This window comes from Theileria orientalis, chromosome 2 (assembly GCF_000740895.1).
Source record: "Theileria orientalis strain Shintoku DNA, chromosome 2, complete genome".
Taxonomy (NCBI): domain Eukaryota; phylum Apicomplexa; class Aconoidasida; order Piroplasmida; family Theileriidae; genus Theileria; species Theileria orientalis.
The window spans coordinates 1,495,900-1,522,238 of record NC_025261.1 but is presented as its reverse complement, the minus strand read 5'-3'; the positions used below and the strand labels follow the sequence as shown (position 1 = coordinate 1,522,238).

General features: G+C 38.1%; 11 protein-coding genes across 11 annotated transcripts; 8 read left to right on the top strand and 3 right to left on the bottom strand.

Annotated features, from left to right (window-relative positions):
- Nucleotides 1-716: 716 nt before the first annotated feature.
- TOT_020000721 (uncharacterized protein) lies at nt 717-5,273 on the top strand (the record flags this gene model as incomplete). Its single annotated transcript, XM_009692471.1, has 1 exon — nt 717-5,273. The coding sequence occupies one exon, from the start codon at nt 717-719 to the stop codon at nt 5,271-5,273; it is 4,557 nt and encodes a 1,518-aa protein (XP_009690766.1).
- Nucleotides 5,274-6,371: 1,098 nt separating this feature from the next.
- TOT_020000720 (uncharacterized protein) lies at nt 6,372-10,841 on the top strand (the record flags this gene model as incomplete). The annotated part of the gene is made up of 2 exons (XM_009692470.1): nt 6,372-6,849; nt 8,080-10,841. The coding sequence occupies 2 exons, from the start codon at nt 6,372-6,374 to the stop codon at nt 10,839-10,841; spliced, it is 3,240 nt and encodes a 1,079-aa protein (XP_009690765.1).
- Nucleotides 10,842-12,046: 1,205 nt separating this feature from the next.
- TOT_020000719 (conserved hypothetical protein) lies at nt 12,047-12,763 on the top strand (the record flags this gene model as incomplete). The annotated part of the gene is made up of 1 exon (XM_009692469.1): nt 12,047-12,763. The coding sequence occupies one exon, from the start codon at nt 12,047-12,049 to the stop codon at nt 12,761-12,763; it is 717 nt and encodes a 238-aa protein (XP_009690764.1).
- A 274-nt stretch (nt 12,764-13,037) lies between these two features.
- TOT_020000718 (uncharacterized protein) lies at nt 13,038-13,646 on the bottom strand (the record flags this gene model as incomplete). The annotated part of the gene is made up of 2 exons (XM_009692468.1): nt 13,038-13,347; nt 13,549-13,646. 2 exons carry the CDS (start codon nt 13,644-13,646, stop codon nt 13,038-13,040), a joined length of 408 nt encoding a protein of 135 aa, XP_009690763.1.
- A 54-nt stretch (nt 13,647-13,700) lies between these two features.
- On the top strand, nt 13,701-13,865 carry TOT_020000717 (hypothetical protein; the record flags this gene model as incomplete). Its single annotated transcript, XM_009692467.1, has 1 exon — nt 13,701-13,865. One exon carries the CDS (start codon nt 13,701-13,703, stop codon nt 13,863-13,865), a length of 165 nt encoding a protein of 54 aa, XP_009690762.1.
- Nucleotides 13,866-14,161: 296 nt separating this feature from the next.
- Nucleotides 14,162-15,211, bottom strand: TOT_020000716 (1-acylglycerol-3-phosphate O-acyltransferase; the record flags this gene model as incomplete). The annotated part of the gene is made up of 6 exons (XM_009692466.1): nt 14,162-14,272; nt 14,312-14,403; nt 14,437-14,578; nt 14,613-14,797; nt 14,863-14,970; nt 15,022-15,211. The coding sequence occupies 6 exons, from the start codon at nt 15,209-15,211 to the stop codon at nt 14,162-14,164; spliced, it is 828 nt and encodes a 275-aa protein (XP_009690761.1).
- Nucleotides 15,212-15,512: 301 nt separating this feature from the next.
- On the top strand, nt 15,513-17,533 carry TOT_020000715 (vacuolar-protein sorting-associated protein; the record flags this gene model as incomplete). The annotated part of the gene is made up of 7 exons (XM_009692465.1): nt 15,513-15,555; nt 15,597-15,830; nt 15,954-16,047; nt 16,082-16,175; nt 16,207-16,295; nt 16,425-16,661; nt 16,903-17,533. The coding sequence occupies 7 exons, from the start codon at nt 15,513-15,515 to the stop codon at nt 17,531-17,533; spliced, it is 1,422 nt and encodes a 473-aa protein (XP_009690760.1).
- A 296-nt stretch (nt 17,534-17,829) lies between these two features.
- On the bottom strand, nt 17,830-19,456 carry TOT_020000714 (uncharacterized protein; the record flags this gene model as incomplete). The annotated part of the gene is made up of 4 exons (XM_009692464.1): nt 17,830-18,277; nt 18,397-18,664; nt 18,702-19,151; nt 19,234-19,456. 4 exons carry the CDS (start codon nt 19,454-19,456, stop codon nt 17,830-17,832), a joined length of 1,389 nt encoding a protein of 462 aa, XP_009690759.1.
- A 140-nt stretch (nt 19,457-19,596) lies between these two features.
- TOT_020000713 (uncharacterized protein) lies at nt 19,597-21,512 on the top strand (the record flags this gene model as incomplete). The annotated part of the gene is made up of 7 exons (XM_009692463.1): nt 19,597-19,693; nt 19,730-19,887; nt 19,953-20,048; nt 20,102-20,194; nt 20,382-21,269; nt 21,304-21,372; nt 21,405-21,512. 7 exons carry the CDS (start codon nt 19,597-19,599, stop codon nt 21,510-21,512), a joined length of 1,509 nt encoding a protein of 502 aa, XP_009690758.1.
- A 279-nt stretch (nt 21,513-21,791) lies between these two features.
- On the top strand, nt 21,792-23,588 carry TOT_020000712 (major facilitator superfamily MFS-1 protein; the record flags this gene model as incomplete). Its single annotated transcript, XM_009692462.1, has 1 exon — nt 21,792-23,588. The coding sequence occupies one exon, from the start codon at nt 21,792-21,794 to the stop codon at nt 23,586-23,588; it is 1,797 nt and encodes a 598-aa protein (XP_009690757.1).
- Nucleotides 23,589-23,899: 311 nt separating this feature from the next.
- TOT_020000711 (conserved hypothetical protein) lies at nt 23,900-26,074 on the top strand (the record flags this gene model as incomplete). The annotated part of the gene is made up of 2 exons (XM_009692461.1): nt 23,900-23,985; nt 24,301-26,074. The coding sequence occupies 2 exons, from the start codon at nt 23,900-23,902 to the stop codon at nt 26,072-26,074; spliced, it is 1,860 nt and encodes a 619-aa protein (XP_009690756.1).
- Nucleotides 26,075-26,339: the final 265 nt, after the last annotated feature.

Sequence of the window (26,339 nt, the reverse complement as noted above, 5' to 3'; positions counted from 1 at the left end):
ATCTTCTAATAAAATACATCATATCGATTACTATAACTCACTAATATTTAAATTGATGTCGTTCTTATAGTATTATAAAATAAATTTTATCCATTATTAATTTACCAAGGGCAAATTATTAATACAAAACGTTCAATAAAATTATATACTAACTATCACCTAATTTAAATTAATTAAAAAGTTTGAAGAGTTATCAATGTAAGTTATTAACTGATATTTACAATAACAAAATTTAGTTTATAACCATTGGCACAGTTATTTAACTATTAGTTAATTAATGTTATAAACATAAACATATACTTAATCATTAATACTTGGTTCACTCATACAGTGTCGAATCAAGTTTGTTATATCGAACAAGTCAACTAGTATTTACTTTTAAGGTGATCAATAATGACTGTCACGTTGATACTATGTTTGAGGTTTATATTTATGAAACATTTGATATTATAGGTCATCGAGTTAATGTGTAACACAACGTACAATATCACGGCCTCGATTAATTCGTGGAGATTAACCTAGTTACTGATGGGGATTATAAGGAGTTATTACTGCATGGTTTTGGTGGTCTGGGAACTCTTCTAAGATGAAGGGAAATCACTCACATAAATTTCAATGGTTATTGAATCTTAAAGGTTCAACGTCGATTGCTTAAACGTTAGGGTCCTGTAATTTTATCATTGTTAATCGTGAAAGAAGTTCTGTGATTTAGAAATATGAACAAACGTTCCTCTGAAAGGACATTGATATTAGAAGAAGAACCTGAATCGCTGTTCTGGGATAGTCAAGTGTATCGCAAATTGGATTTTAAGAATTTAAAGAAAAAATCGTTCCGTTACTACGACGATACCAGTTTTTTAAAATACATATTTTTTCACTGGGTTAACAAATGGGCATTTGTGCTATCAAAAAAATATGTTGAACCATACAAATATCACCCTTTACAGGTTTCAGATCAGATTTTAAAATGGGAACCAATATTTTCAAAACACGTTAGCGACGGGTTAGTCAGATTGGATCTTTACGAGGCCACAAAGTTTAGTAAGAAGCCCGTTAGACCATACAGATCCGTCCTGCTTCGCGCCATTGTATTAACTTGCTGGAAAAGAGCTTCAGTTTTGTTTTCAGGTCTAGTCTTTGGCATCGTTTTGAGTTTAAGCATATCCATTTTGATCAAAAAGTTGCTTGAAATCTTAAACGACCATTCTATACATATAGGCTATACGATATTGTTGTTGTTTGCTATAATAACTCTTCATATATTCTCGGGAGTACTCCTAGAGAATATAAATTTTTATATATGCAGGATGATATACACTTTTCATTACTTGTACGCAATCGTAGCCTATCGCCATTGTCTATCTCATAGGCGCTCATATTACAACAATATCGATGGATCCAACCAGTTAAACACGTGCAATGAGGTACTTCACAGTTGTTTGCCTGATTCTCCTTGTTCCAAAAACCCTTTATTTTGCCCTGCCTTACGGTATCAAAGCAAAGAAATGAGCCCCAAAATATTCACATACGTGTTCTATGACTCTTTTTACATCGCAAGCGCATTGGAATACGTTGAACATTTTGTTCAATTTTTAGGAAATTTTATTTACGGCGTGTACTTGATGTCGAAACATGTTAAGGCCAATTTATGGGCATTATATCTTGCCGGTGCTTTGTTCCTGTTCTTTATGGTTGTCATTGAGATTTTCAATGCCGTTATATATAAGTTTATATTATACGTGAGGGATTACAAAGTAACGAAGTACAACGACATCCTTGGCTCCCTAAGTATAATTAAGAAAATGTTGATTGACGACATCGGGTTTAATATTATAACTCGCACGAGGAACGACGAGCTTTCATTAGTCTTTGTTAAAAATTTTATTACATTACTTAATATGTGCATCTACAGCACCTGGATCAACACTTCATTTTACATAATTAAAAGGTACTTTGTTAAGTCAGTCAACGACGTGAATGTTATTTCCGATATAGATACGGCAGGATTCATGACAACGTTTTACATTTATATGAAAATTGTCGGTTCTATGTTTTTGATACCCAGGGCCATAAACGTTTTTGGAATGGGATACGCATCTTATAGAAGGCTAAACAAGTACCTCTCTGGTTGTTCTCCTAATTTTTATGCCGCCGATAATAAATTTACTGGTTCCACAAAAACTTCCTATAATATCATTGAGTTAACAACTCAGCTCCCTAAAGACATTGTAGTCTACTACAAGGACGCATCATTCACATGGGTTCACACACGCGACGACCTATTAAACAAGAACTATGACATATTTTTGAAAGACGTCAACTTTGTGTTGAAACGTGGCGATATAGCCATAATTACCGGTTCTCAAGGTTCTGGTAAATCTAACTTTATCAAAACAATGCTTGGTGAGATGACCCTAGTTGGTGGCTCAATGGCTGTTGTACCATTACACACATCAATGCCAATATTCTATGCATCACAAGATATATTCCTACAACAGGGTACAATTAGATCCAACATTGTATTTGGTTATAAGTTTGATGAACAACTGTACAACACTGTGCTGAAGGCTGTTGAACTAGAACTTGACATATCAACCTGGGATAAGGGTGACCTCAGAGTTGTGTCAGATAATGCACATTCACTCAGTGGAGGTCAGAGAGTGAGAGTGGAGTTGGCTCGTGCAATATATGCTTATTTGGTGTTCCATAAAGTCAACAAGGAGTATAATAACAGCAAGTGTTCGTTCTTAATGTGTTTGGATGCCTCGTTCCAGTGCCTTGATCCCTACGTAATTAAGATCATGTTCAATAACCTGTTTAATGTAAGAACTGGATTATTGGTAAAGGATGATTTAAGTGTTGTTTTATCGTCATCGAAACAGGGTCTTCAAACATGTATGAATCCATCTGATCCCAATCAGTTTCCGAATGTGCCAATTTATAACATAAAAACCAAGGAATTAAAGTTCTTTAGTAACTTGCACGACTTTATGAAGAACAATAAGCACGACGGCGATTTCAACTTTTCGACCTTTGCTAAACCCGGCCCTTATACGCTGAACAGCTTGAACAACAATATGCTCGGTATATGTTTATCAAGTGCCAATTCCAAATGCGGTCGTGCCGAGGTTAACAAGGAAATTTACCGTGAGTCTTTTAAGACATACGTCAAGGATCACTTAGCAGGCATTAAGTTTAATCCATATTTTGTGTATATGAAGCCTGCACTTTTCACTTTCTCAATGTACATTATTCTTACTGTGGCATTGAGCGCAATGGACTATGGTAAATTTATCTTGTCTACGAACCTATCAGACTACATCATCAATAACATCAACGAATACGACAAGGGTAATTACGTCGATCTCGACAAAGTCAAAACACATACTAATTCTGCCCTCGGTGTTACTGTCATGTTTGTATCAATCATCATTATATTGTCATTTTTGGCCACCGTAGCAATTTCAGTGGGTTCATTGATTTCATGTCGCAAACTCCACGAATACTGTATCAAAACTATGTTCAATTATAGTTCGTCTGTCGTTAAAATTAAAAAACAGATAAGTCAAGTTTTAACCTTCATTTCTTGCGATCTTATGATGATTGATGATATTACAGGGTTATTTTTTGCTTTATTGTTATTCTCGTTCATTCAGACGGTCACTAACATAATTACATTGTTTTATGTGATTCCTTTTTCCATCCCATTTATCGCAGTCACTATAATTTTAACTTATGTTTATGTTTTAAGGAGATATATCGGGTCCGTCAGTACATTGAACTTTGGGTTTTTTGAATCACTTGCCCACCTTAACACTGTTATTGAACGTACCATCTTAGGGTCGCCTGTTTACCGAAGTTTCAATAGAAATTCTGATCTAATTAGAGATTTTTTGGAACAAAGGGATTATAATGCTAGAACCAAGTTCCTTTTCGCTGCAGTCGTTTCATGGTCCACCGTCGTGTTTACTTGGATGTTCTCAATAACCACATTCATTATTCTGGTTATCCCAATCGTTTTGGACAAATACTCCAAATATAAAATGACCGTCGGTTATTTTGGTTTGGCTCTATCTCTCTGCACAAATGTGATCAAATCATATAGCAACTTCGCCTTAATTTATGCTTGTGTTCAAATGTTAATGGGTTCAATTGAAAGGTTTCAGTATTTCATTCCTCTGGGCCAAAAGCTCACGTTCGATCCATGTCCTAACACCCACGAAGAATATGTCGTTAATCAATCAGATAAAAAAGTTAGTTTCCTGGACAAAAAACAATTGTTGAAAAGAAGATCAATTGAGTTCCGAGCGGAAAATAAAAAATTTTATCGTCTACGAAAATTCTTTTATCATCCTAGGATACACTTCCTCGATGTTGACCGTTATCTATCATCAGATCATTCGGGTATAAAGTTGCAAAACGTTTGTATTTATGCCTCACTTGACCGTAATTCAGATAATATGATTTTAAAACACCTTTCTGTCTCAGCACATAAATCTGAAATTATTGGGGTAATTGGTAAGACAGGCGCAGGTAAAACAACTCTCTTATCAGCATTACAAAACATAAACGAAAACAGAACAGGTCACGTAGTATTAGATGGCAAGGATTTGAACGATTTACCCAAGGTTGTCCTTCGACAAGTTATTGGTGTTGTTCCACAACTACCATTCTTATTCAAAGGTTGGACTATCCGTAGATTCCTAGATCCTAGAAATTTGTTTCCTGATCATGAAATCTATGAAGCTTTGGATAAGTGCAGTTTCCTAGAATTTGTTAACACTCTGCCTGGCTCTAAAGGGTTAGACACTGTTATAATTCCTGATGGGGATTTAATTGACTCACATTCAGATACGAACCAATCCAAAAATAGAAGCGAAAATGAAAACAACTATATTGAGTTGAACAAACATTATTTCGGCAACTGTAAGCTATTATCAAGCACACAAATCAGAACTTTAATGTTTGCAAGATTAGTCCTGTACAAAGATTTTTATAGAATGATAGTTGTAGACGAACCTCCACAAGAAGACTTGGCTGAAGAGAAGCGTGCTAAATCGGACGATCAAGGAATTGAAATTTATAATCTTCTACGCAAATACTTTGGTCACTGTACGACGTTCGTCACTGCACACGATGTTAAAGTCTTGAAAACTTGTACCTCGGTATGGGTGATACACGAAGGTTCACTAGTTAAAACTTGTAAAGCCAGTGATATCGCAGCAAATGAGTCTATCGCATCAATTATTGAAGAATGTGTAAAATATTCATAACAATTGACCAAATGTAGTCAATGGCAACACATAACTTGTTTTAATTGTTGCCTAATGTAATATACGTCTCTGGTATATGTCATAAAATTTTATTCACCATTATTCACATTAAAATTAATATTATATTGTATTTATATACATTAAACTATGATTCAGTGGAATTATAGAATGATTCTACCCATAGTTTATCAAGATTCCAAATAGAATCTAAATAGTATAAATGTGCCAGGTGTGAGCGATGTTGACATTTAACAAACATGGGGATTTAAGTTAAAAGATCTTGTCATATGTAAAGTTTGGTACGGGCTTGTCAACTGTAAAGAATGGATGGGACAAAGTCTGAAACTTTATATAAATTTAAAATAAAAATAAACGAAGAAAAAATTACAATTCCTATTCATAACAAAGGAAGTGGAATTAAACCATTCAAAGCTGCAGAGATAGCCTAAAACCATGTAAACAATAGTAATTAATGGTTCTTATCAATAAAACTTAAGAATAAAGGAACTTACTGGGTGTTAAAACTCATATTAAATTTGATATATAGTATTGGACGTACTATTTTATTTTAATTTGATCATTTTCCTATCAATAATAATATAGGAAAGCAAATATCTTTGTAGTAAACAAAGGTTTTTATTAAGAATATGAATATTATTTAATACCTTATCGTCAACCTCGATAACATATTTTCAATACACCGAAAACTTTAATATTTATTTATTATAATAATCACGGAGCTTAAATTGGAATCTATATTAAATCTTATCTTTTGGATATTGGTCTTTCTAAGAATGGGGACCATAACACATCCTCGTGTTAACTTATATCTAGGTTAATATAATTTAGTGTATAAATTTGAAAACAAACATAAATAAAAGTTAATGTTTATTCGATATTTTAAGTTTTGGAATTCGGATTTTTATTCACTATTTAATGTGGAGATTTATCAGAGTTGATATTAAATGTTGTTCGATTCGATAAAACCATTCTTTTAATTAAATATTATTAAACAGGAAATATATAATAATATTAATTTATAAAATGAATACACCTTCTGTAAATAAAAATCTAAAGGTCGGGGAGGATCCTAATCCCATGTATTGGGAAAGTGAACCGTATCGTAAATCCGATTTTAAGAACAGAAGAGATGATGCATATAGATTTTATGATACACTTACGCCGTTTCGGCATTTGTTTTACCATTGGGCCGCCAAATGGGTTTTTTTAGTGACGAAACGCAATATTGAACCATATAAGTATCATCCATTGCCTGTATCTGACCAGATATTACGTTGGCACCCAATCTTTTCTAAACACATCACCGATAGTTTAATCAGATTGGAACGTTATGAGGTATATGGATCTAAATCTGGTTCTAAACCGCCAAAGTCAATATTATGCCGTGCCCTTTTCTTAACATTTTGGAAGCGATTCCTTGTTTTAAGTTTAGGTTTGGTTGTCACTAATGTTTTAAGTATGAGCATAGTAATTTTAGTTCAAAAGCTTCTTAAGTTTTTGAGTGATGAGTCTATAAAAATACCTAAAGCATTTGGACTATTGGCAGCTATTGTAGGTTTTCAAATATTGGACGGACTGATTATAGATAATTTACATTTTTATATTCAAAGGTTAATTTATGTTGTTCACTATCTTTTGTCACTGAGTTTATTTCAACATTTACTGTGCTATAGGCGTAAATTTTATAATAATATTAATGGATCTAACCAATTACAAGTTTGTAATCAAGTATTGCACAGTTGTTCACCTGACTCAGAATGTTCTAAAAACCCATTTTACTGCGAAGCTATGAGATACCAGAACAAGGATATTAGTCCTAAATTGTTTTCTTATGAATGGAACGATACTTATTATTTTTCACTGACATTTGAAGCAGTAAAGCATATAATTGAGTTTGCCACAGATTTTGGATACGGTATATTTTTACTTTCATACGGACTTAAAATGAAATTGTGGGTTTTATATGTTGTTGGACTAGTATTTACATTTCTTATGCTGTTTGTTGAGGTTATAAATATTTTAACCCTTAGATTTGTTTTTTATTTGAGAGATTATAAAATCACTAAGTGTAATGATATGTTCCCATTTTTGCCACTTATTAAGAAGATGTTATATGATGATATTGCAATTAACATTATTAATAAGGCTAGAAACAACGAACTTGCATTACTAGTATTGGTATTTTTCCTATTTCATTTTAACAACACACTATATGTTGTTTGTATGAATGTCACCTTTTATATTATTCAAAGATATTTTGTAAAATCGGTGGTTGATGCCTCTGTAATTACAGATGTAGATACTGCTTCACTAATGGCATCATTCTATATATTTTTGAGAATTGTTCACTCATTGTTTGTAATACCAAGAGCATTAAAGGTAGTTGGTATGTCAGTGGTATCTTTTAAAAGAATGGATAAATTGATTAAAGACTCATCACCTAACTTTTATTCTGTTGACACTAAATTTGTTGGTTCTACCCAAGTTTCTTCTGATATAAGTTATACCACGAACAAAATCCCAAAAGATTCTGTTGTATACTACAAAAACGCCTCATTCACATGGGTTCACACACGCAATGACTTACTAAACAAAAACTACGAACCTTTTTTGACAGATGTCAACTTTGAACTAAAACGTGGTGAGATGGCTATTGTCACAGGATCCAAGGGTTCTGGTAAATCTAACTTTATCAAAACAATGCTTGGTGAGATGACCCTAGTTGGTGGCTCAATGGCTGTTGTACCATTACACACATCAATGCCAATATTCTATGCATCACAAGATATATTCCTACAACAGGGTACAATTAGATCCAACATTGTATTTGGTTATAAGTTTGATGAACAACTGTACAACACTGTGCTGAAGGCTGTTGAACTAGAACTTGACATATCAACCTGGGATAAGGGTGACCTCAGAGTAGTGTCAGATAATGCACATTCACTCAGTGGACGTCAGAGAGTGAGAGTGGAGTTGGCTCGTGCAATATATGCTTATTTGGTGTTCCATAAAGTCAACAAGGAGTATAATAACAGCAAGTGTTCGTTCTTAATGTGTTTGGATGCCTCGTTCCAGTGCCTTGATCCCTACGTAATTAAGATTATGTTCAATAACCTGTTTAATGTAAAAACTGGATTATTGGTAAAGGATGACCTGTCAGTTGTTTTAACCGCATCTAAACAAAGTCTTGAAACATCTCTCAAATCGACTGATTTAAGTGTATACTATAATGTTCCAGTTTATGAAGTTAAGGACGAATCATTGAAATTCTGTGCACATTTACATGATTTTGTTAAAAATATAAAAAGAACTGTCGAGTTTAATTATCTGTCACCACTAGATCAACCGTGCCAGTTGAATGCAATGACAAAGGATATGTTAAGTCTATGTTCTTCAGGATCCAGTAGTAGACTAGGTCGTGTGGAAGTTACCAAATCGTTATATTCTATCTCATTCAAATCTGTATCTGACAAGTTATTAGGAGGTGCTAAATTAAACCCATATAAGATAGTCCTTTCTCCCGCCCTGTTCCTATTCATTTTGTACATTGTGTTGTATATTGGAATTAATGTTATGGATAGTATAAAATATGTCTTGTCAACAAGGTTGTCTGATTACATATCTAATAATATTAATGACTATAAGAATGGTGTTCAAATTGATTTTGATAAAATAAAAACACACAGTAAGTTTTCATTTAAAATTATCACAATGTTTGTTTCAATAATAATGATTATATCATTTATAGCAACCATTTCCATAACCATAGCTTGTTATACGTTATCTCGTAAACTGAGTGAATATTGTGTGAATTCAATCTTTAAAAATAGTTCGTCGGTAGTTAAAATCAAGAAACATGTTAGTCATATGATGACATATTTCTCGTGTGATATTATGAATATCGATGACGTTTTTGGTATTTTTTTATCTTTATTTTTACTTTCATCGATGCAACTTCTCATTAACATAATTACACTGTTTTATCTTATACCGATTGCCATACCATTTTTTGCTCTTGCACTATTATTTATTCTATATTTGTTGGTAAAATTTGTGTTTGCTACTAAAATGATGTACTTTACATATTATGAAACTTGTTTACATGTTAACTCTGTCATAGAAGATGCTATATCTGGATCATCGGTTAACAGGAGTTTTAAAAAAGATTCAGATTATGAAATAAGGTTTTATGAACAACGTGATTATAAGACTAGGTGTCGTTTTTTGATTAATGGTGTAACAGCTTGGATATCATTAACTTTTAATTGGATATTCTCATCCACAACATTCATTGTTCTTGTTATTCCCATTGTGTTGGATAAGTATACCAAATATAATATGAGTGTTGGATATTTCGGTTTGGCGATTTCTTTATGTTCAAATGTTCTTAAATCATTCAACTTCTTTGCAGTGATGTATTCGTATATAGAAAAGATTTTGGTTCCCGTTGAAAGATTTAAATATTTTGTTCCTCCTGGCCAGGGATTAGTTTTTGACAGATTCCACAATATTCATGAAGAATTTATTATTAATCCTAACCGGAAAGGTGTTACTGTAAATAAAAATCAATTGTTAAAGAGGAGAGCTGCTGAGTTTAAGCTTGAGAATAAGAAATTGTGTGGTATACAAAAAATGTTATATAATCCTAAAATACACATTTTAGATGTTGAATCTTTTATGAATTCATATCATTCGGGAGTTGAAATAAAAGATGTGTGTGTCTATTCAATAAATATACATACCCCAGAGAATATGATTCTAACACACCTCACAGTGTCAGCTCATAAAGCAGAGATTATTGGTATAGTAGGAAGATCGGGTGCTGGCAAGACAACCCTGTTGTCAGTACTACAGAACATAATTGAAAACAGAACAGGCCAAGTAATGTTGGATGGTAAAGACCTGAATGATATCCCCAAGGTTGTCCTTCGACAAATCATAGGTGTGTTGCCACAACTGCCTTTTGTATTTAAGGGTTGGACTGTGCGTAGATTTTTAGATCCTAGAAGATTGTTCAGTGACGCCGATATAAACGACGCCTTAAATAAGTGTGGTCTTTTGAACTTCGTTAACGAGCTTCCTGGAGCTAATAAGTTGGATAGTATTTTGGTACCTGAGGAGCCTCTTTTGTATCATCAGAAAACAAAAGGTGCTCAATCCATCACAAAGAAATATACTAAACCTGGAGATGAAAGTGATATGTTACTATCTACTACTCAACTCAGAACACTGTCATTGGCAAGATTAGTACTGTACAGGGACTTCTTTAGAATAATAATAGTAGATGAACCCCCGGAGGAAGATGTTAACGAAGAAGCAAGTTCAAGAAAAGATGAATTGGAAGTTCCCGTATACGATTTATTACATAAATATTTCAACCACTGTACGACGTTCGTCACTGCACACGATGTTAAAGTCTTGAAAACTTGTACCTCGGTATGGGTGATACACGAAGGTTCACTAGTTAAAACTTGTAAAGCCAGTGATATCGCAGCAAATGAGTCTATCGCATCAATTATTGAAGAATGTGTAAAATATTCATAACAATTGACCAAATGTAGTCAATGGCAATATACCACTGTCTAAAACACAGAATTGTACAGTGTAACTCATTTTGTAATATATTTTAATGTATATTTTTTCATATTTGTGTTAATAATTTCTTTGGTAACCTTATTCAGTGGAACTTGATGTGCAATTAGTCTTCTTGTCAATTTTGACAAAACAAAATTTTTAACACTTTCATAAATGTAAAATAATAGATAATTATAGGATTCTATCAATGATGATAGCTAATGGTGTTGGTGTGTAAAAAATTTTATGTCATCAAATCAACCACAACTGTTCGACACACAATTATAGACAACACATATAATCTAAATGGTCATTATTGGATAACAAAATTTTTTGCTAATTTTTTTATTTTTAAATTTTTATTTTGATAATGTGTCCAATATATTATAAAGCCAGTTTATCACCACTTCAACAGTTTATTAAATATTTAAGTTAATTTTTTAAATAACATAAAATTAACACTTTAGGTTGTTTAATATTTATAAGGATTTTATTTAATTTGGTCACTTATTTTTTATTTGATATTACATGCATCACTATAGCCACTAATTTCACGAACACATATCAAATTTGAGTTAGGACTGTGGGATATCACTTATTTAATTGTTCTCCATCGCTTCTGTTAGTTTTTATATCAATTTATACATTTTGTTCTTCAATTCTTGAATATACAGTCCCTCTCGATAATTATACACCTTTATTCTCATTCTTCACTTTTTAACTCACTTTAATAATTCTTATAGACCCTAATTTATAATAAATATAAAAAATTTTGCTGAAAAGATTCCACAATTAACTATAGACAGTAAGAGATACTCCCTGGATGTAATCAAGTGTAATTAATTGGCAAGGCTTATATATTTTTGGACTTTTTTGTGGAATCCAGTATTATTTGGGATTTTTTGATAATTCAATATAGCAAATGGTTTGGAAATTTGCTTAAAATTGGTAGTTAAGCTCAAGAAAGCTTAACATAATATTTTGTTATAATACACTAAGTATGTCCACAATTTTAGAGATTTAGTTAAAAATGATGTGAACAGATGATGCTTTTCTAGTTTCCTTTAAAAATGTCTTAATTTTCAATGATATTTTAAGATTTATCTCAAGGCTTACTAACAAACACCATTGCTATCACGTTTCCACGACACCTACATGGTTCGATATTACTCGTAATGTTCGGGGACAACGGCCTAGCTTATTCATCAGGAACGTTAGTTGGATCAGCATCGCCAGACTTGTTTTCTTACCTTTTCGTGGCGGATGTCGTGTGCATTATCGTTAGTCTGATCAAGAGGAACGCCCTAGCTGCTGCTATCCTTGCCTTTGGAACTGCCTTCGGGGCCCCCATGGAACTAAGCGAGCGCGTTTTTGACCTTCGTCAGAAGCTTACCGTCTTCCACCACGTGGGCGTGACTGACGGTGACGGCTTCATGGCTCCCAGGCTAAGGTTCACTCACTTGGTGCCCACGGACAGTTATCAGGGCTCGATCGCCGACGGCTTCGCCTGCGCCGCCCTCGGACACAAGCTGAAGCAGCACAAGTTCCTCTTCGTGGACTCTGATGAGACACTGGTGGAGCTCTTAGCCTTCTCCGACTGCAAGAATTGGTTTGTTGCCCTTCTCGGTTTCTGGACTCGCTACAGCTTAACTCGGCAGTTCAAATTCTACTCCGGTCTCAGGGGCAAGGTCAGTGTGCTTGGCACTTTGGAGGAGCTCGTCGACTTCGCTCACCTGCAAATCCACTACGTCCACAACCAGGCCTACTTGTTCGGTCGACTCGTGCAGAAGGGACTCACTGCTCACGTGTTAACGTACAAGCTCCATGCCAAACTCGCTCCTGCCCTTGCCACTTACGGGGATCGCACTGATAAGAGGCTGAGGCCACCTTAGGTTTTAACTCACTCCTGTTCCATTACGATACTCATTGACTAATGGCGACTAGTTGTGGTCCTAACTGTTTATAATTTTTTTTTCTATTTATCTACCTTAATTAGTATCATACATGTGTAAGAACCCCTTTTTAGCCTAGAGTTACAAACATTATTCTAATCTTTTTATTGAATTGAAATTCTGTCATCTTTAAGTGTGTTAAATTGTAAATGTACTTATGACCACGTGTACAGTAAGCGTTAAACTTAGTAACAAATTATTTACACTTAAACAGTTATGGGTGGAAAATCCAGGTCGTGAACACTCCCATCGTGAAGAAGAACCCGAATGTGCCAACTGCTGCTTTCGCCATGCTTCTGCGCGCCTTGACCCACAGGTGCGAGCCGTCACACAGGGGTCTATTTCCCGAAAATTTACATCCGCACAGCAGCGCTTTGCTTTTACTCTGTGGGACGTACATCACAGGCTTAAACTCTACATAAATTGTTATTTTAATCTTGTGATCCGGTGGTTCGTTTACAAACACACATTGACTAGTTGCTCGGCAACTTACTTGTTCCTTTATGCGAACCGTCACACCAGGGCTGATTTTTACTCATTCCGCAGGCACACCACCAGTACACCTATAGGTTACATCGTCAACACTTGTACATGTGGGTAAATACGTGGAATATTATGTTCAAGTATCAGCATTGGTTTGAGGAGTGTACCTTGACAAACTAACTGTATAAACTAAAATTAGAGGTATTAGATCCTTATAATCTGCTCATCTAACTGTTTTAAACATAGTTTGTACCTGCTGAGGCGTCGGTCTCACTACGTATGGATCTGTAACTCGTGACTTAGGCACTGGGTCGTGAGGCCACCACTCGTTCCAAACCATCTTTCTTTACAAAACTTACTACTTTTAAATCTATAAATATCAACTATTTCTGTTATGTTGAACAGATCATGTAACGGAGTCCGGTTTAAAGTAGAAGATGTTTATCAAAATAGGGTTACTGGAATTTACATCAATTTGCCTATGATTAATCTTCAACTACCTTTCATTGGACCGTCAAATGCTTTTAAACTTGAAATAACACGACTTCAGTCTCAATAAAACTTATATAACTTCAATTCCGTATTATTATTAATTGGGTTAATTCCTCATTTACACAGTGCTTTTCTTTTACTTTTATTTCAATACTAACATATATCATTTTTAATTAATTCCAAAATGATTTGACACCGACAAAAACGTTATAAACGGCTATTAAATTTGATTGTAGGCTATACACATCCGTCACTACAAATACACATTCACATATTATTCAATTTCACAGTATTCTAGTGTATACGACCAACTATATACAGATGTACATTATTTTCCAGGTTTGAACCTCTGTTTTCTGAATTTTACTCCAGTTCGTTCACAGTCTCTAGTTCCGGCTTGAATGTTGGAGCTAGCTTCATTAACTTGTATATCGACTTCCTCACTTCAAACTTAAGATCTTCCAGAGTCTTCCCCTGAATATCTTTTTATATCCGGGTATCAGATGACCGTACCTTAGGTGAAATGGGTTTTCCTGCCATCAGATAGCACGTCCCGTTCAATACAAACACGTGTTCACTTACAAGAATGTTTGTGTTGTGAACAGCTATAAATCAATTAATATTTTAATATTGCGTACCACATGGGACAATTTCGTAGTCGTTGTCCATTGAGAAGCGGAAGAATCCGTCTTTAAACTCCTGTAGCTTCCCGGTCTTACTCCTTGTGCCTTCCGGGTATACTATTATGTCAAACCCGTTATCCATCAGCTCTTTACACCTCTAAAACAATTTGGTGTGTGTAAATTGTGCTTACGTCCATCACTCCAGCTACACATTCCTTCTTCACCGTCTTAGTGCCCCTTTCCCTATCGTATTCAAAGTAAATTGGAACTTGTCCAATTAAACTTAAGAAACACTTTGGGTATCCTTTGTGCAAGGAATCCTTGTAGAGGCACCCGGTGAAATACTTCATTCCGACGTAGGTCGATACGAGAGGGTCTAATAAAATAGTTAGATGTTATTTTTTTTAAAATGATATAAATATATACTCCTTTTAAACTCACCGGTAATTTTAAGGTGGTTGAACATGTATATTCTTCTTTTTTTGCGATCTCTATCAGGAATGTCCGTTAATATTTCACACTTCCACCGTCTATTTATGTGAAAGGCGACTAAATATTGTTTTAATCATGTTTTTGGATATTTTTAATATATGTGCTTACTTAAGTTAATCAAAAAGAATATAATCTTGTTGCCAATTTTATGGACTATATATCTATCATAAAATAGCGCCGGGAACAATAAAATGAAGCAAAACACTTGTATAATTCCTACTGAAACCACTGAAATGGCTATAAGTAACAAATAAAAAAGCGTTTCGAGCCCGCGCAACCAATATAGTACTTTATTCATCGTTTAATCCAATTACTATAACATCAATGAATCAAGTTGTATAAAATTATTTTCATACAAATCTAACTGTAAAAAATATAATATTACAAAATTTATCTTAAAAATATAACAATTAAACCAATGATTTTCTGCTTAACATAAACACAACAATTAGGTGATGATACAATAAAAACTCATACTTGTTTATTTTTGGTTATTTTGGCTGTTAATTTTATATTTGTAAAATATTTTATCCTTTGAGTCATCAATATCATCACTGGTTACTATGTACTCGCTCTTCTGATTGGGGTCAACTTTCAAAATGGTTGACGAATTCGATCTTATAGAAGCCTCAATTCCAGAAGGTAACGTGACACATAGTTTAATTTTTAATTATTTTGTACAGAAATCAAGAAGGCGGCGCCCATAAAGGTTTTTTCGCCCAGGAACTACTCTACTGAAGACGATAGCGGTAGATCTTGGCATTCTTCTATAACCGAGGATTCAAATAACCTTTTCAACTACTTCGACGATGGGAAAACACACGGTTATGACACTGCTATACAGCCGCCCCGGTCCCTAAATTACACCGATTCGTGTGAAACATATAAATCAGTTTCTAGCTCATTTGAATCTGCCAGTAGGTTTACGTTCATAAATACACACATATACAGTTGGTCGTTTGATATGTAATATAAACTAAACGTATTTTGTATTCGTTAATTGTAGTTTACGACGCTTCAGTATTTAACTGTAACTTTAGGCTCCATTTACTCTAGGCCTGAAACCCCTTACAATAAGTTTCTGGAGCGTTTGAAGCACCCGTGCTGCGCTGATGTTGTTAGTGCAATCAAGGGGTTAGTTTTATAGCTTCCCATAAAACACACTTAGGCTGGTCGTTATGTTACCCGGGAACATGGTCAGAGCCGAAGTGGCAACAATATCACACAACTTCATAGATATTTACACACCGAAGCTGCTATCTGTACGTTTGAGAATTAAATAGCGCCATTTAGCTTGAAATATTTATGGATTTGAGTGACGAGGAGAAGCTAGAGACTGTTGAGTGTTTCGAGAAGTTTACCATGCAAAAATTATATCCAAGGTGCGCATTGCTGTTAATACGCTTATTCAAGTTATTAGTCATTTGCTGTTAATATGAACCTATTGATGATAATCCATAGTGATTGGTTAATTACACCAATGAGTATTTCATGTATTTAATCACTTTCAGGTGCTACCGTATGGATCCTGGCGACATTGTTGAGGATGAGAAGCTGGAAATACAAATGCGCTGCCTAAGTTGGATTGAGCCTCATCATCTAGAGATACATGAAATGGGTGATTTGGATACGTTGAAGCAGGCACAAAATCAGCTGAAAAATTTATACAAGTATAAGTCTCCCAGGGACAAATTGATAATTATTTTAAATTTTTGTAGATTAGTTGTTTACTCGATTCAAAAAGTCACGTGAGTCATTGGTGATATTTGTATATAAGTATATAGTTAGGTATATCCACAAACTTACACTTTATTTACTTTGATGCATTTACATATACCCTAACATACACTAATATACTCTAATATATGCGCACATTTAATTATAACATACCGTAGTTTACGTTAATATATCCTCCTTGTTAACCACACTAGGTTATTTGGACACTTATTGTTTATACTAACAACGTCATTGGTATTAATTTATCTTTAGTAATAAGGAAGTTAGCTGTGATGAGGCGTTTCCTTTGATAATACTCACGCTCATTCTCACCAATCCCAGTGAACTCTACTCCTCAATCGAGTTTATTCAGAACTTCAGACACCCCGCAAGGCACGTTTCAGACGAGGCATACGCATTCACACTGCTCGTCTCAGCTGTGGAGTTCATAAGGTCAATTGGCACCGCAAGTCAACTGAAGATTAACAGCGAGGACTTCCGGAAGAAGTACCTGGAAAACATAGACAAGTACCATGACAGACTGGTGGAGCTGGACGGAAAGGCGCCGAAGAAGCCGTATAACACCCTCAAAGAGACGACCCTGGCCGCCACGAGCAGGAACGCGAACAAGGATAACCTGATGGACGTTTTGAGGAAGTTTAACCTGTCCACCCTTTTCAAGGTACCCTCATTTAAGTCCGACAGGAACGAGCTGTTTGAAATAATAGAGTCTCTCGAGGACCTGGAGAGCTACCTGACTGACCTGCCTCTCTGCTATAAGCACTCTGAGGAAAACGACAACGTTTCGGAACTCGTCGGCGACTGGCGTGCGCTTGTTGCAATGAAAAACCACGTCACTGACACCATCGCATCGATAAAGAACAAAGCAAAACGGCTTCTTTAAAAATTATGTACCATATTTGAATATATTCATTTTATTTTATTTTTTAGACCATTTCTATGGATTATGTATCTGGTGACCACGTGATTGTGAATTATATAATTGTAGACTGAGTATCTTGTGATTATGTTGTTATGAATCATTTGTCTGTTGACCACGTATCTGGTGACGACGTGATTGTGAATCACATGTCTGTTGATATGTGCCTGTGAACTATGCACATGTTGAGTATACTCTCATACTAGCTTGTGTGTGAATATAATACATTATTGTACACTTTATCGAGGCAGAAAACGCTCCTAATCCACGTTTACTGTCTTAAAAATGTTAAATCCGTCTAGCGCTGTTGTGATTATCACTCCTGGTATGTTTCTGTGGAACATCAGCTCCGTTATCTCCTGCTGATCCATGTGCAGGAACAGCATCTGCTGTGGCAGGTCGCCCTCATTCACGTTTGTTTCCGACTCTATTGATACGTCCCATATCGACACCGAGTCGTCTCTTGAACTCACTGCGCACACTGACGAGTCCAGGGGGTGCCAGTCCACTGACGTTATTGCCTTGTTGTGCCACTTCAGGTTTGACATGTGAGCCTCCGGGAACCTTAAGTCGTATATCTTCGCCGTGCCGTCCTCAGATCCTGCCAACACTAAGTTGTTATCCACGGGGTTAATCGATATTGCGTTAACGTCGGCATTGGTTACTGTGATTTCAGAAGCCACCTTTCTATCTCTGACGTCCACCAACCTAAATGTGTGTAATGTATCCCGTTTACTAATTTACTGGTTATTAAGTAACGTGCTATTTACCAGCTAAAGTACCAGTTACTATTTTAACTAATCTGCTGGTTACTAGCTGTTACTTACTTCACTTTGCCGTCACAGCAAGCTGCCAGTAACACGTTTGCATCTGTGTAACTCCACCTTATGTCCTCCACTGAGGTTCCAAAATGCTGCAGCTGTGAGTCCTTCCATCCTCCCTCCACTGGCTCGTAACACACCAGTGTTCCATCGCAATCTCCTGTTGCCAGGAGACCTGTGGTCAATGAGCTCCATCCAACTCCGTAACCCTCGTTACTGTGTAATTTACCGGTGTAAAGTGGTGTTGATTTATGTGTTTCCTTCGAATCGTCGTCTACAACAATTAATTAGGTTTACACGTGTTTGTTTACGTTTACTCGTTTCCAGTGTTACATTTGCATATATTGTACCTGATTTTACTTGGTTTAGTTGATTCTGTATATCCCATATGTACACACTCCCGTTTGCCGACAGTGAGCACACTAATCTGCTTGACTGTGGACATGCTCGTATTCTGTTAACGATTCCCTTGTGCTTTATGCTTGATGTTTTAAATATGCAGTCCTCTTCGTCTTCTTCCAGGTCCTCGTTTATCTCCCCGAAGTTTTTCGTCAAGTTCGACCACCTCATCACGTGTATCTGTGCGTCCATTTCTCGTTTTGTTCCTGGCTGCGTTCCCGATACTACGTAACACTCCATTGGAAAATTCACTCTGCACGCTCCCAGGTCATCTTTAAGGATGTCAAACGACAAACATGACCAATCTAGCGTGATTCTATGCAACATATCGTAGCATCCGGGGGACAATTCCAGGTGTTCATCTGAAAATTGTTATTTTGAGTTCTTTTATTATAAGTAAGTAGATGCAACTTGTGTAAAATATCAACTATGACCAATACTTACCACTTTCCAGGGGACGCAGATCATTTCTCCATACTTCCGTCTTTAAATCTGAAGAAGATTCATCTTCTATATCAGCTGCATCTGGTTTTGACTCTTCGGAATCCTCTTCTATTGAGGAATCATCGCTACTATCCTCGATTAAGCCATTTTCGCTACCGTCCTCGTCCACCTTAGAAATGGAGGGGTCGTCGTCACTTGAGTCTGAAACCATTTCAGAAACCATTTCAATCTAATTTATTAACAAATCGTGATTACTACTACAGAAAATAGTAAGATAAAATAAACAATTGAATCGAAAATAAATCTGGTATTGGGTAACAACATTGACGTCATAATTCTCTCCTAAAATTGTAACACATCGCCATGGATTTATCTGACTTTTCAATTAAAGTTAAAAGGGGCAATTCCCACAGGTTTCAATACGAAATTGATGTTGTGTATAAAGACAGAAAGTGGTCAAGTAAGTTGGCGCAACAATGTTTATGTAAATTTATAGGATATAGAACATTCAGTGAATTTGAGCAGTTGTACGAAGACCTTGTCAATTCTGATTTTTGCGACGTTCCAATCTTACCAGATGTTAATCTGGCCGCGGGCCTGGCAGCTCTTGAAGACCTACACAATGCGGAAAACTATTTAAATTCTTTTCTAAACGTAAGTTCATGGACGCTTCCCTATAGATAGGTTGTGTTTCAACACGAATTTAACTCATGGTTTAGGAACTTTTTTCTAGAGCCGATACGAGGTGTAGTCGCCATCTATTAGAATTTGTTGATTTGATTCACTATTTGGAATACGTTCCGGATCCTCCAAAAGTATCACACAACAGACATATACCTTATATAAACAATAAACACACGGTATTTAGGCCAAATTGCTCTCTTCTTCTCCAGCCGCTAACCTTTCAGTCTCAGACTGTTTACTCCTAGAGGATCATAACCTAATAATAGTTGCTTACGAAGTATGTTGGCCACTAAATAACCAATTAATACAATCATTAGATGTTGGAATAACACAGTTGTTAAATAGTTAACCAATACAATGAGTGTATAGTTAGCTAACAGTATAAAATCTAAATAGTACCAATTAAATAATCCATGATATATGACATTTTCCTCATTAAAAAATAATAAAATTGATGAATATAGGAAAAAACATTTATTTGTAAGGTCGGGAAGCTGTGGTCATTTATCGAAAAGGACATACTCGGACTTCTGAGAATATTCAAATACGGTATGTGTGTAACGGCTCATGATTCCGCAGATAATGTTCAGTACGAGTTCACACAGTTGTTGTCCTTGGATTTCACGCACAAAGTTAGGTGCCTGTGCCTCCACGAAGAGACACAAACCTTGTTCATTGGCACCGACTTAGGTGATATGGAACGGTACCGTCTAGTGGTCGGCGAGAGTGTAATGTTGGAGTTCATTGACTCCATTAAACTTCACGAAAACGCAATTCTGGCGATCACATTGTATGATAATCACGTTTACACCTCAGGGTACGACGGAAACATAAGGAAGGTGGAAATTAACAGTAACAGAGTTGTGGGAGGGGGAAAGTTAAATAAGAGGCTAAAGGGAGGAAAATTGATGACTTCCACGGTGAATGATAATATTATGTTAATCGCAACCACAAACAACGAATTATTCTCGTACTATATGGAAAGGGAGATACCGATCCACGTTAACACGACGAACGTGTTCGAGCCTTGTAATATTAGGAAAATACTCCCGTGTGACAAAAATGTTTTTGTTTCTCACGGAAACACTGTTTCCTGCTTTTCATACAGCAAGGTGCAAGTGAACTCCTCGGGAAATCTGAGGACTAAAAGACTGGAGTCTGAGGAGATCGAGTTATCGACGATGTGTAGGAAGGATAACATCTACAAGGATGTGGACGTGCTTGTTAAGGTGCCCTCGAACACGAGATGCGCCCAGTTCTCGCCAAACGACTCGGAATCACTTTTGTATTCAGGGCAAATATACTCGATTTTAATTCGACCCAGAAGCAAGCAGTTGATCGCAGCACACGACGTAAGGAATTAACAATATCACGGACTAAATGTAGGAAATTATTTCAATTTGGTGTACAAACTCGGGAAAATTGCTATATGCCTGGTACGCACATCCGGATGAGGTAAGAAAGCGTAAATTTAAACACGGATTTAGCAAGTACACTTTATTCAACTTCTAAGGGAGGACGATTTGCTAATATCGGGAGGCTCAGATGGACAAATTAAGCTCTGGAGGCTCCCAGACGATGAAAAGTTAAAGTGATAGGCCCCATCCAAGTACTTGTTAATTATTGTGTAGCATATTCGCTTCTTTTTATTGTAAATGAACACATAGTATCTAACAGTAGTTGAAATGTAAAATAAAATATAAATTGGTTATACTATGCCTTAAAACCGTCCATTGAGCTGTAAAATATGATTAGAATAGTGACATAAAATTCAGAGTTCTATCGGAAAAGAATAAAGTATAATTTAAATTTCTAACACAATGTTGAATATTAGATGAAACCGCGAATCAGTAGTGACACAAATGTATTTGAGCATGAAGGTTGGCTGGATTGCAAAGTTATTCATCTACTTCTTCATAGTCACCTTCTCAGGCCCTTTTTTTGACAACTGGACAACGACGGAAAAGTTCCTCTTCCTGAGTGACGCATATGCCGGAAAGTGTAAGCCGTCGGAGCTGGTAGGGCGTCCAACGGAAACGTTCCGCTGCGAAGCGCAGCAGCTGGCAGTTAACGGACTGCTCTCGTACGCGAGGATGGCGGAGTTCCTGACCTCGGTGGTAATAGGGATCGGCGTGGACAGGTTCGGGCCACGGATAGTCTCGACGCTGGGAGTGATGCTGTGCATAGCCTCCTGGGCGTTCATGTGCATGTTCCCAAAGTCGGGAGTGATGCTGAAGCTGTCAATGCTGGTGATCGGCGTGAGCATCAACGCGACGCTCTTCCCAGCCCTCACAATAGAACGCTACACGAAGAGGTACAAGTCGGAGGTGCTGATATTCATAGGCTCCTCGAGCTCTATCACGTGCCTGGTGATGAAGCTGCTGGAGCTCCTGGTAGTTAAGACGGGGATATCGCCGATGACAGCAGGGTTCTACTTCATCCTGCTGCTACTCATACCGTGCTTCGTGTGCAGTTACATTTTCTTCCCAGGGAACCTGAAGAAGGACGTTAACAGAATAGGACAGAAGGACGCACACATACACACACACACGCGAGAGGAAAGTGGCCTAAGCAGGGGGTCAGAAACCAGTAAGTTGAGCATGAGTCAGCCAGATACGAATCTACTGGTGAGATCGTCACATGAAGACTACCGAGAGGACGAGGTAGAGGTTAGCAAGGACAAGGCTTATTACACGGAAGACCTGGACGATATCACAAATGAAGTACATGACCAAAGTTTAGTTGATTTGATAAAAAAGAAAGAAAGCAATGTGATATACGACCCTGGAAAGGATTATGAGACTCACGCAGAGAACAATTTTAACAAGTTGAGTCAAGGAGAAGAGTCACCGCATGGTAAACCAAACGAGCCGTGGGCAGTGTTGACGAAGAGAAACAGCCTGGAGGAAAACCAGGTCGAGCTCACCAACAGTAACATGGTGGATGAGTCGAACGATAATCCAGTGATCAGTAACTTGTCAATAAGCAAGTGGGAGAGCAGTAAACACAACAGCAGGTGGGACCTGGGAGCATACGCGAGCTGGGAAAAGGGAGCGCACGCGAAGAGGTGGACCTGGAGAAGCTTCCTTAAAAACCTCTACTCGTTCGAAGTGGTCCTGTCGGTACTCTACTTCTGCCTCAACGTGGTCTCGCTGACCTACGCGCAGCAGTCGTACGACATACTATACTCGCACATCGGCTCCCTGCTGCTCCTCATCGAGTACGTGCTGCCCTTCTCGTTCATCCCCTGTGTGCTCTTCATGGTATTCGCTAAGTTTTTCACAGCATTCACGCTCCTGCTCACAGTCGGCACGATATGGCTTGTCCTGAGCCTGTGCTCGCTCTTCCAGAGCTACACGGCAGGAATACTGAACGCGATCCTGCTGACGGTCACGTACAGCATCTACAACACGCACATGTACATATACCTGGAGGCGAAGGTGGACAAGGACTACTACGCGAGCGTGCTCGGCTTCCTGAACACAGTCGCAGGCCTGAGCATGCTCATCAACGTGTTCGCAATCAGTCCGATGACGGACAGAAGGACGATCCTCAACATAAACATATCCATGCTCGTGCTGCGAGTGGTGTTCCTGGGCCTTTTCATCTACGTCAACCTGGGCAGGTGGCTGAGGACCCGGAAGTCGGACAAGAGAGTGACGCCTCTATAGCTGCCGGGTGCAAATAGAAGTGCACATACAAAGGACGATTTGCCCTTTACAGAAATTTTAAAGGGACTTGTGGAAGTATTAGTCGATTTCTACTACTTCTAGCCATCAAATGGGAAACTTCCATATTTTATAGGCATTGGAAAAACTTTCCACTGCAGCCTTTATACTACGTGCAGCATAATAAACTAAAATGAACGTGTATGTGTAGTATTAAGTAGGAAGTGTATGTGTAGGTGTTGGTTGTTTGGGAATAGAGTAGTGAGGTTGATAAATGGGTTTAAAAAATTGTATGTGAATGAGTAAAAGCATAAATGGGTGTAGTAAAAAAATACAAAGGTATTATTGTGATGATGTGTGACCATGAGAGTGTAAATGGAGCATTAGAAAAGGTAAACAGGTGAAGAAGTCCAATGAAAAATAATTGAAATAAATTAACTGTGGAATTAAGGGGATGATTGCGTAAAAATAATGGTAAATTAAGTGGAGGTTACGAATATTGGTATTAGAGGGTAGGGCTTAAATAGTGAAGAAAAAACAGTAGATTTGTTTTTTATCGCAAATTGATTTTGTACGAATTAGTTAGAAAATTGAACTAAAGTTGTTATTATTCTTTTATATTGGTATTCTCCAATAGAGCGTATCATTTTTGTCTAGTTTGTGTAACCTATGGGTATTGATATAAATATTATGCGAGTTCGCTTTATTCATATAGATTCGGCAGTATGATAATAAAAACGACTAAGGTTCCCATAAGAATAGGATATAAAACCTACAAGGTCCACGATATAAAGATCGGATGCAGGTTTGGGATCAGGCTGCTGGTGTACTTCATGCTCCTGATCTTCATCGGCCCCTATTTCGGAAACTGGAACACGACGGAGAAGTTTCTGTGCAGGCTGGACGTGTACGCGGGCGAGTGTGGCCTGTCGGAGAGGCTGGCCCCGGCAACGGACAGCTTCAGGTGCGCAGCGCAGAGGTTCCGGATCGCAAAGCTGGGCTCAGTCGTGAGAGTCTCAGTGCTGACCATCGGGTTCGTCCTGGGCCTGCTGCTGGACATCCTGGGCCCGAAGCTGACATTCCTTATCGGGATCGTGATGAGGATGGGCTCCTGGTTCATCTTCTCAATCAAGGGCGCGCGGAGCTCAATGATCATCTTCAGCGGAGTCATGCTCGGGCTCTCCAGGAACGCAATCGCGTACCCGACGCTCACGATTTACATGTACACGACGTCATTCAAGGAGTACGCGACGACTATCATGGGCATCGGGATAACGCTGGCAGGGCTCTACATCATCGTGATAGAGAGGCTCATGGGATTCACGAAGTGCGACCCCTACAAGTTCACGCGGTACTCGATGCTCGTCACGCACATTCCCTGCCTGCTGGTGGGCCTGGTGATATTCCCGTGGAACTCGCCGACGCCGAAGTTGAAGCAGAAGATGAAGGCAGTGGACAGCCAGGGGCTGGAGTACCAGAGCTCCACGGACGACTACACATATAACTCGGCGAGTTACGAAGTTAACAGCTCCTACAGCAACTCGAGCTATTCGCTGGAGCAGTCGCCCAGTTACGCACTGAATCAGAACAAGATTAAATCGCACCACTCAGACGATTCTCGGGACACGAGCCCGGACAGCCCTCTAGATTTAGTCCTGGGAACGCCCATCAACGGGCTCACGGACAACTCAGACGTCGACAGCATGATCACTCCGAGCGTGCTCGGGAACAAGGAGGCGGATAGGAACCCCGACCTCAAGCTCGAGGTGATCGACGACGCGCACATCTCCAGGCTGCACACGAAGAACACGACGGTGCTCGACCGCTCAGTCGCCGAAAGGACCTCGACGGAGGAGAGCGACGTGGAGGTCGACGGGGACGTCCAGATACCCATCGACCACTCGCAGTGGAACCTGAAAAAGTTCCTGAGGTACCTGACGGGCATGGAGTACGCAATCACGTGCCCGTACTTCGTGCTCAACTTTCTGGACTTCTTCTTCATGCAGATGATGTTCTCGACCATGTACGGCCGATACAAGGACGTGATCGTGCTCAACGAGTACCTCGTCTCCTTCAGCTTCATACTCACATTCCTAATCGGCTTTCTGTACAAGGTCTTCAACCCGGTGACGATCCTGGTCTTCAGCAACATGTTTGGAATCCTCACGCACTTCGTGGCCTTCAGCTCCTCGCGGGTCGCCGGCTACCTGGCGGCGTTCACGCTCATAGCCTACGCCTCGATCCTGTTCACGCAGACGTACATCTACATACAGTCCACCTTCGACGCGAAGTACTTCGGAAGCCTCGTGGGAACCATAAACACGCTCTCGGGCCTGGTGATGTTCTTCAACATCCTCCTCATATCGCTGGTGGAGAAGTACGGCTGCACGAACAAGATACACATAGCGATGATCGTAGCGAGGTCGATCTGCGGAGCAGGCCTGGTCTTCCTGAGCCTGAGGCGCAGGAAGAGGACTAAATCGATATGAGCGACGGGACGCCTTCCAGGCATGACGTGGCACACGGCGCCCTTCGAAATCAAAATTTTTAACATTTTGGGCTAAAATCCCAACCACTGGATCCTTAGATCCGTAATTTCATATCCATTGAATTTCTGAGCTTTATATGCCTAAGTACCCGTGACAAGTCGAGTGAGCTGGAAAGTACCCATGTGGGCAGGCCACGCATCCGTAACGAATCCCTTTAAAAAAGAACACATGGACGATATTAGGGGCCTAGACCACTTTATAGTTT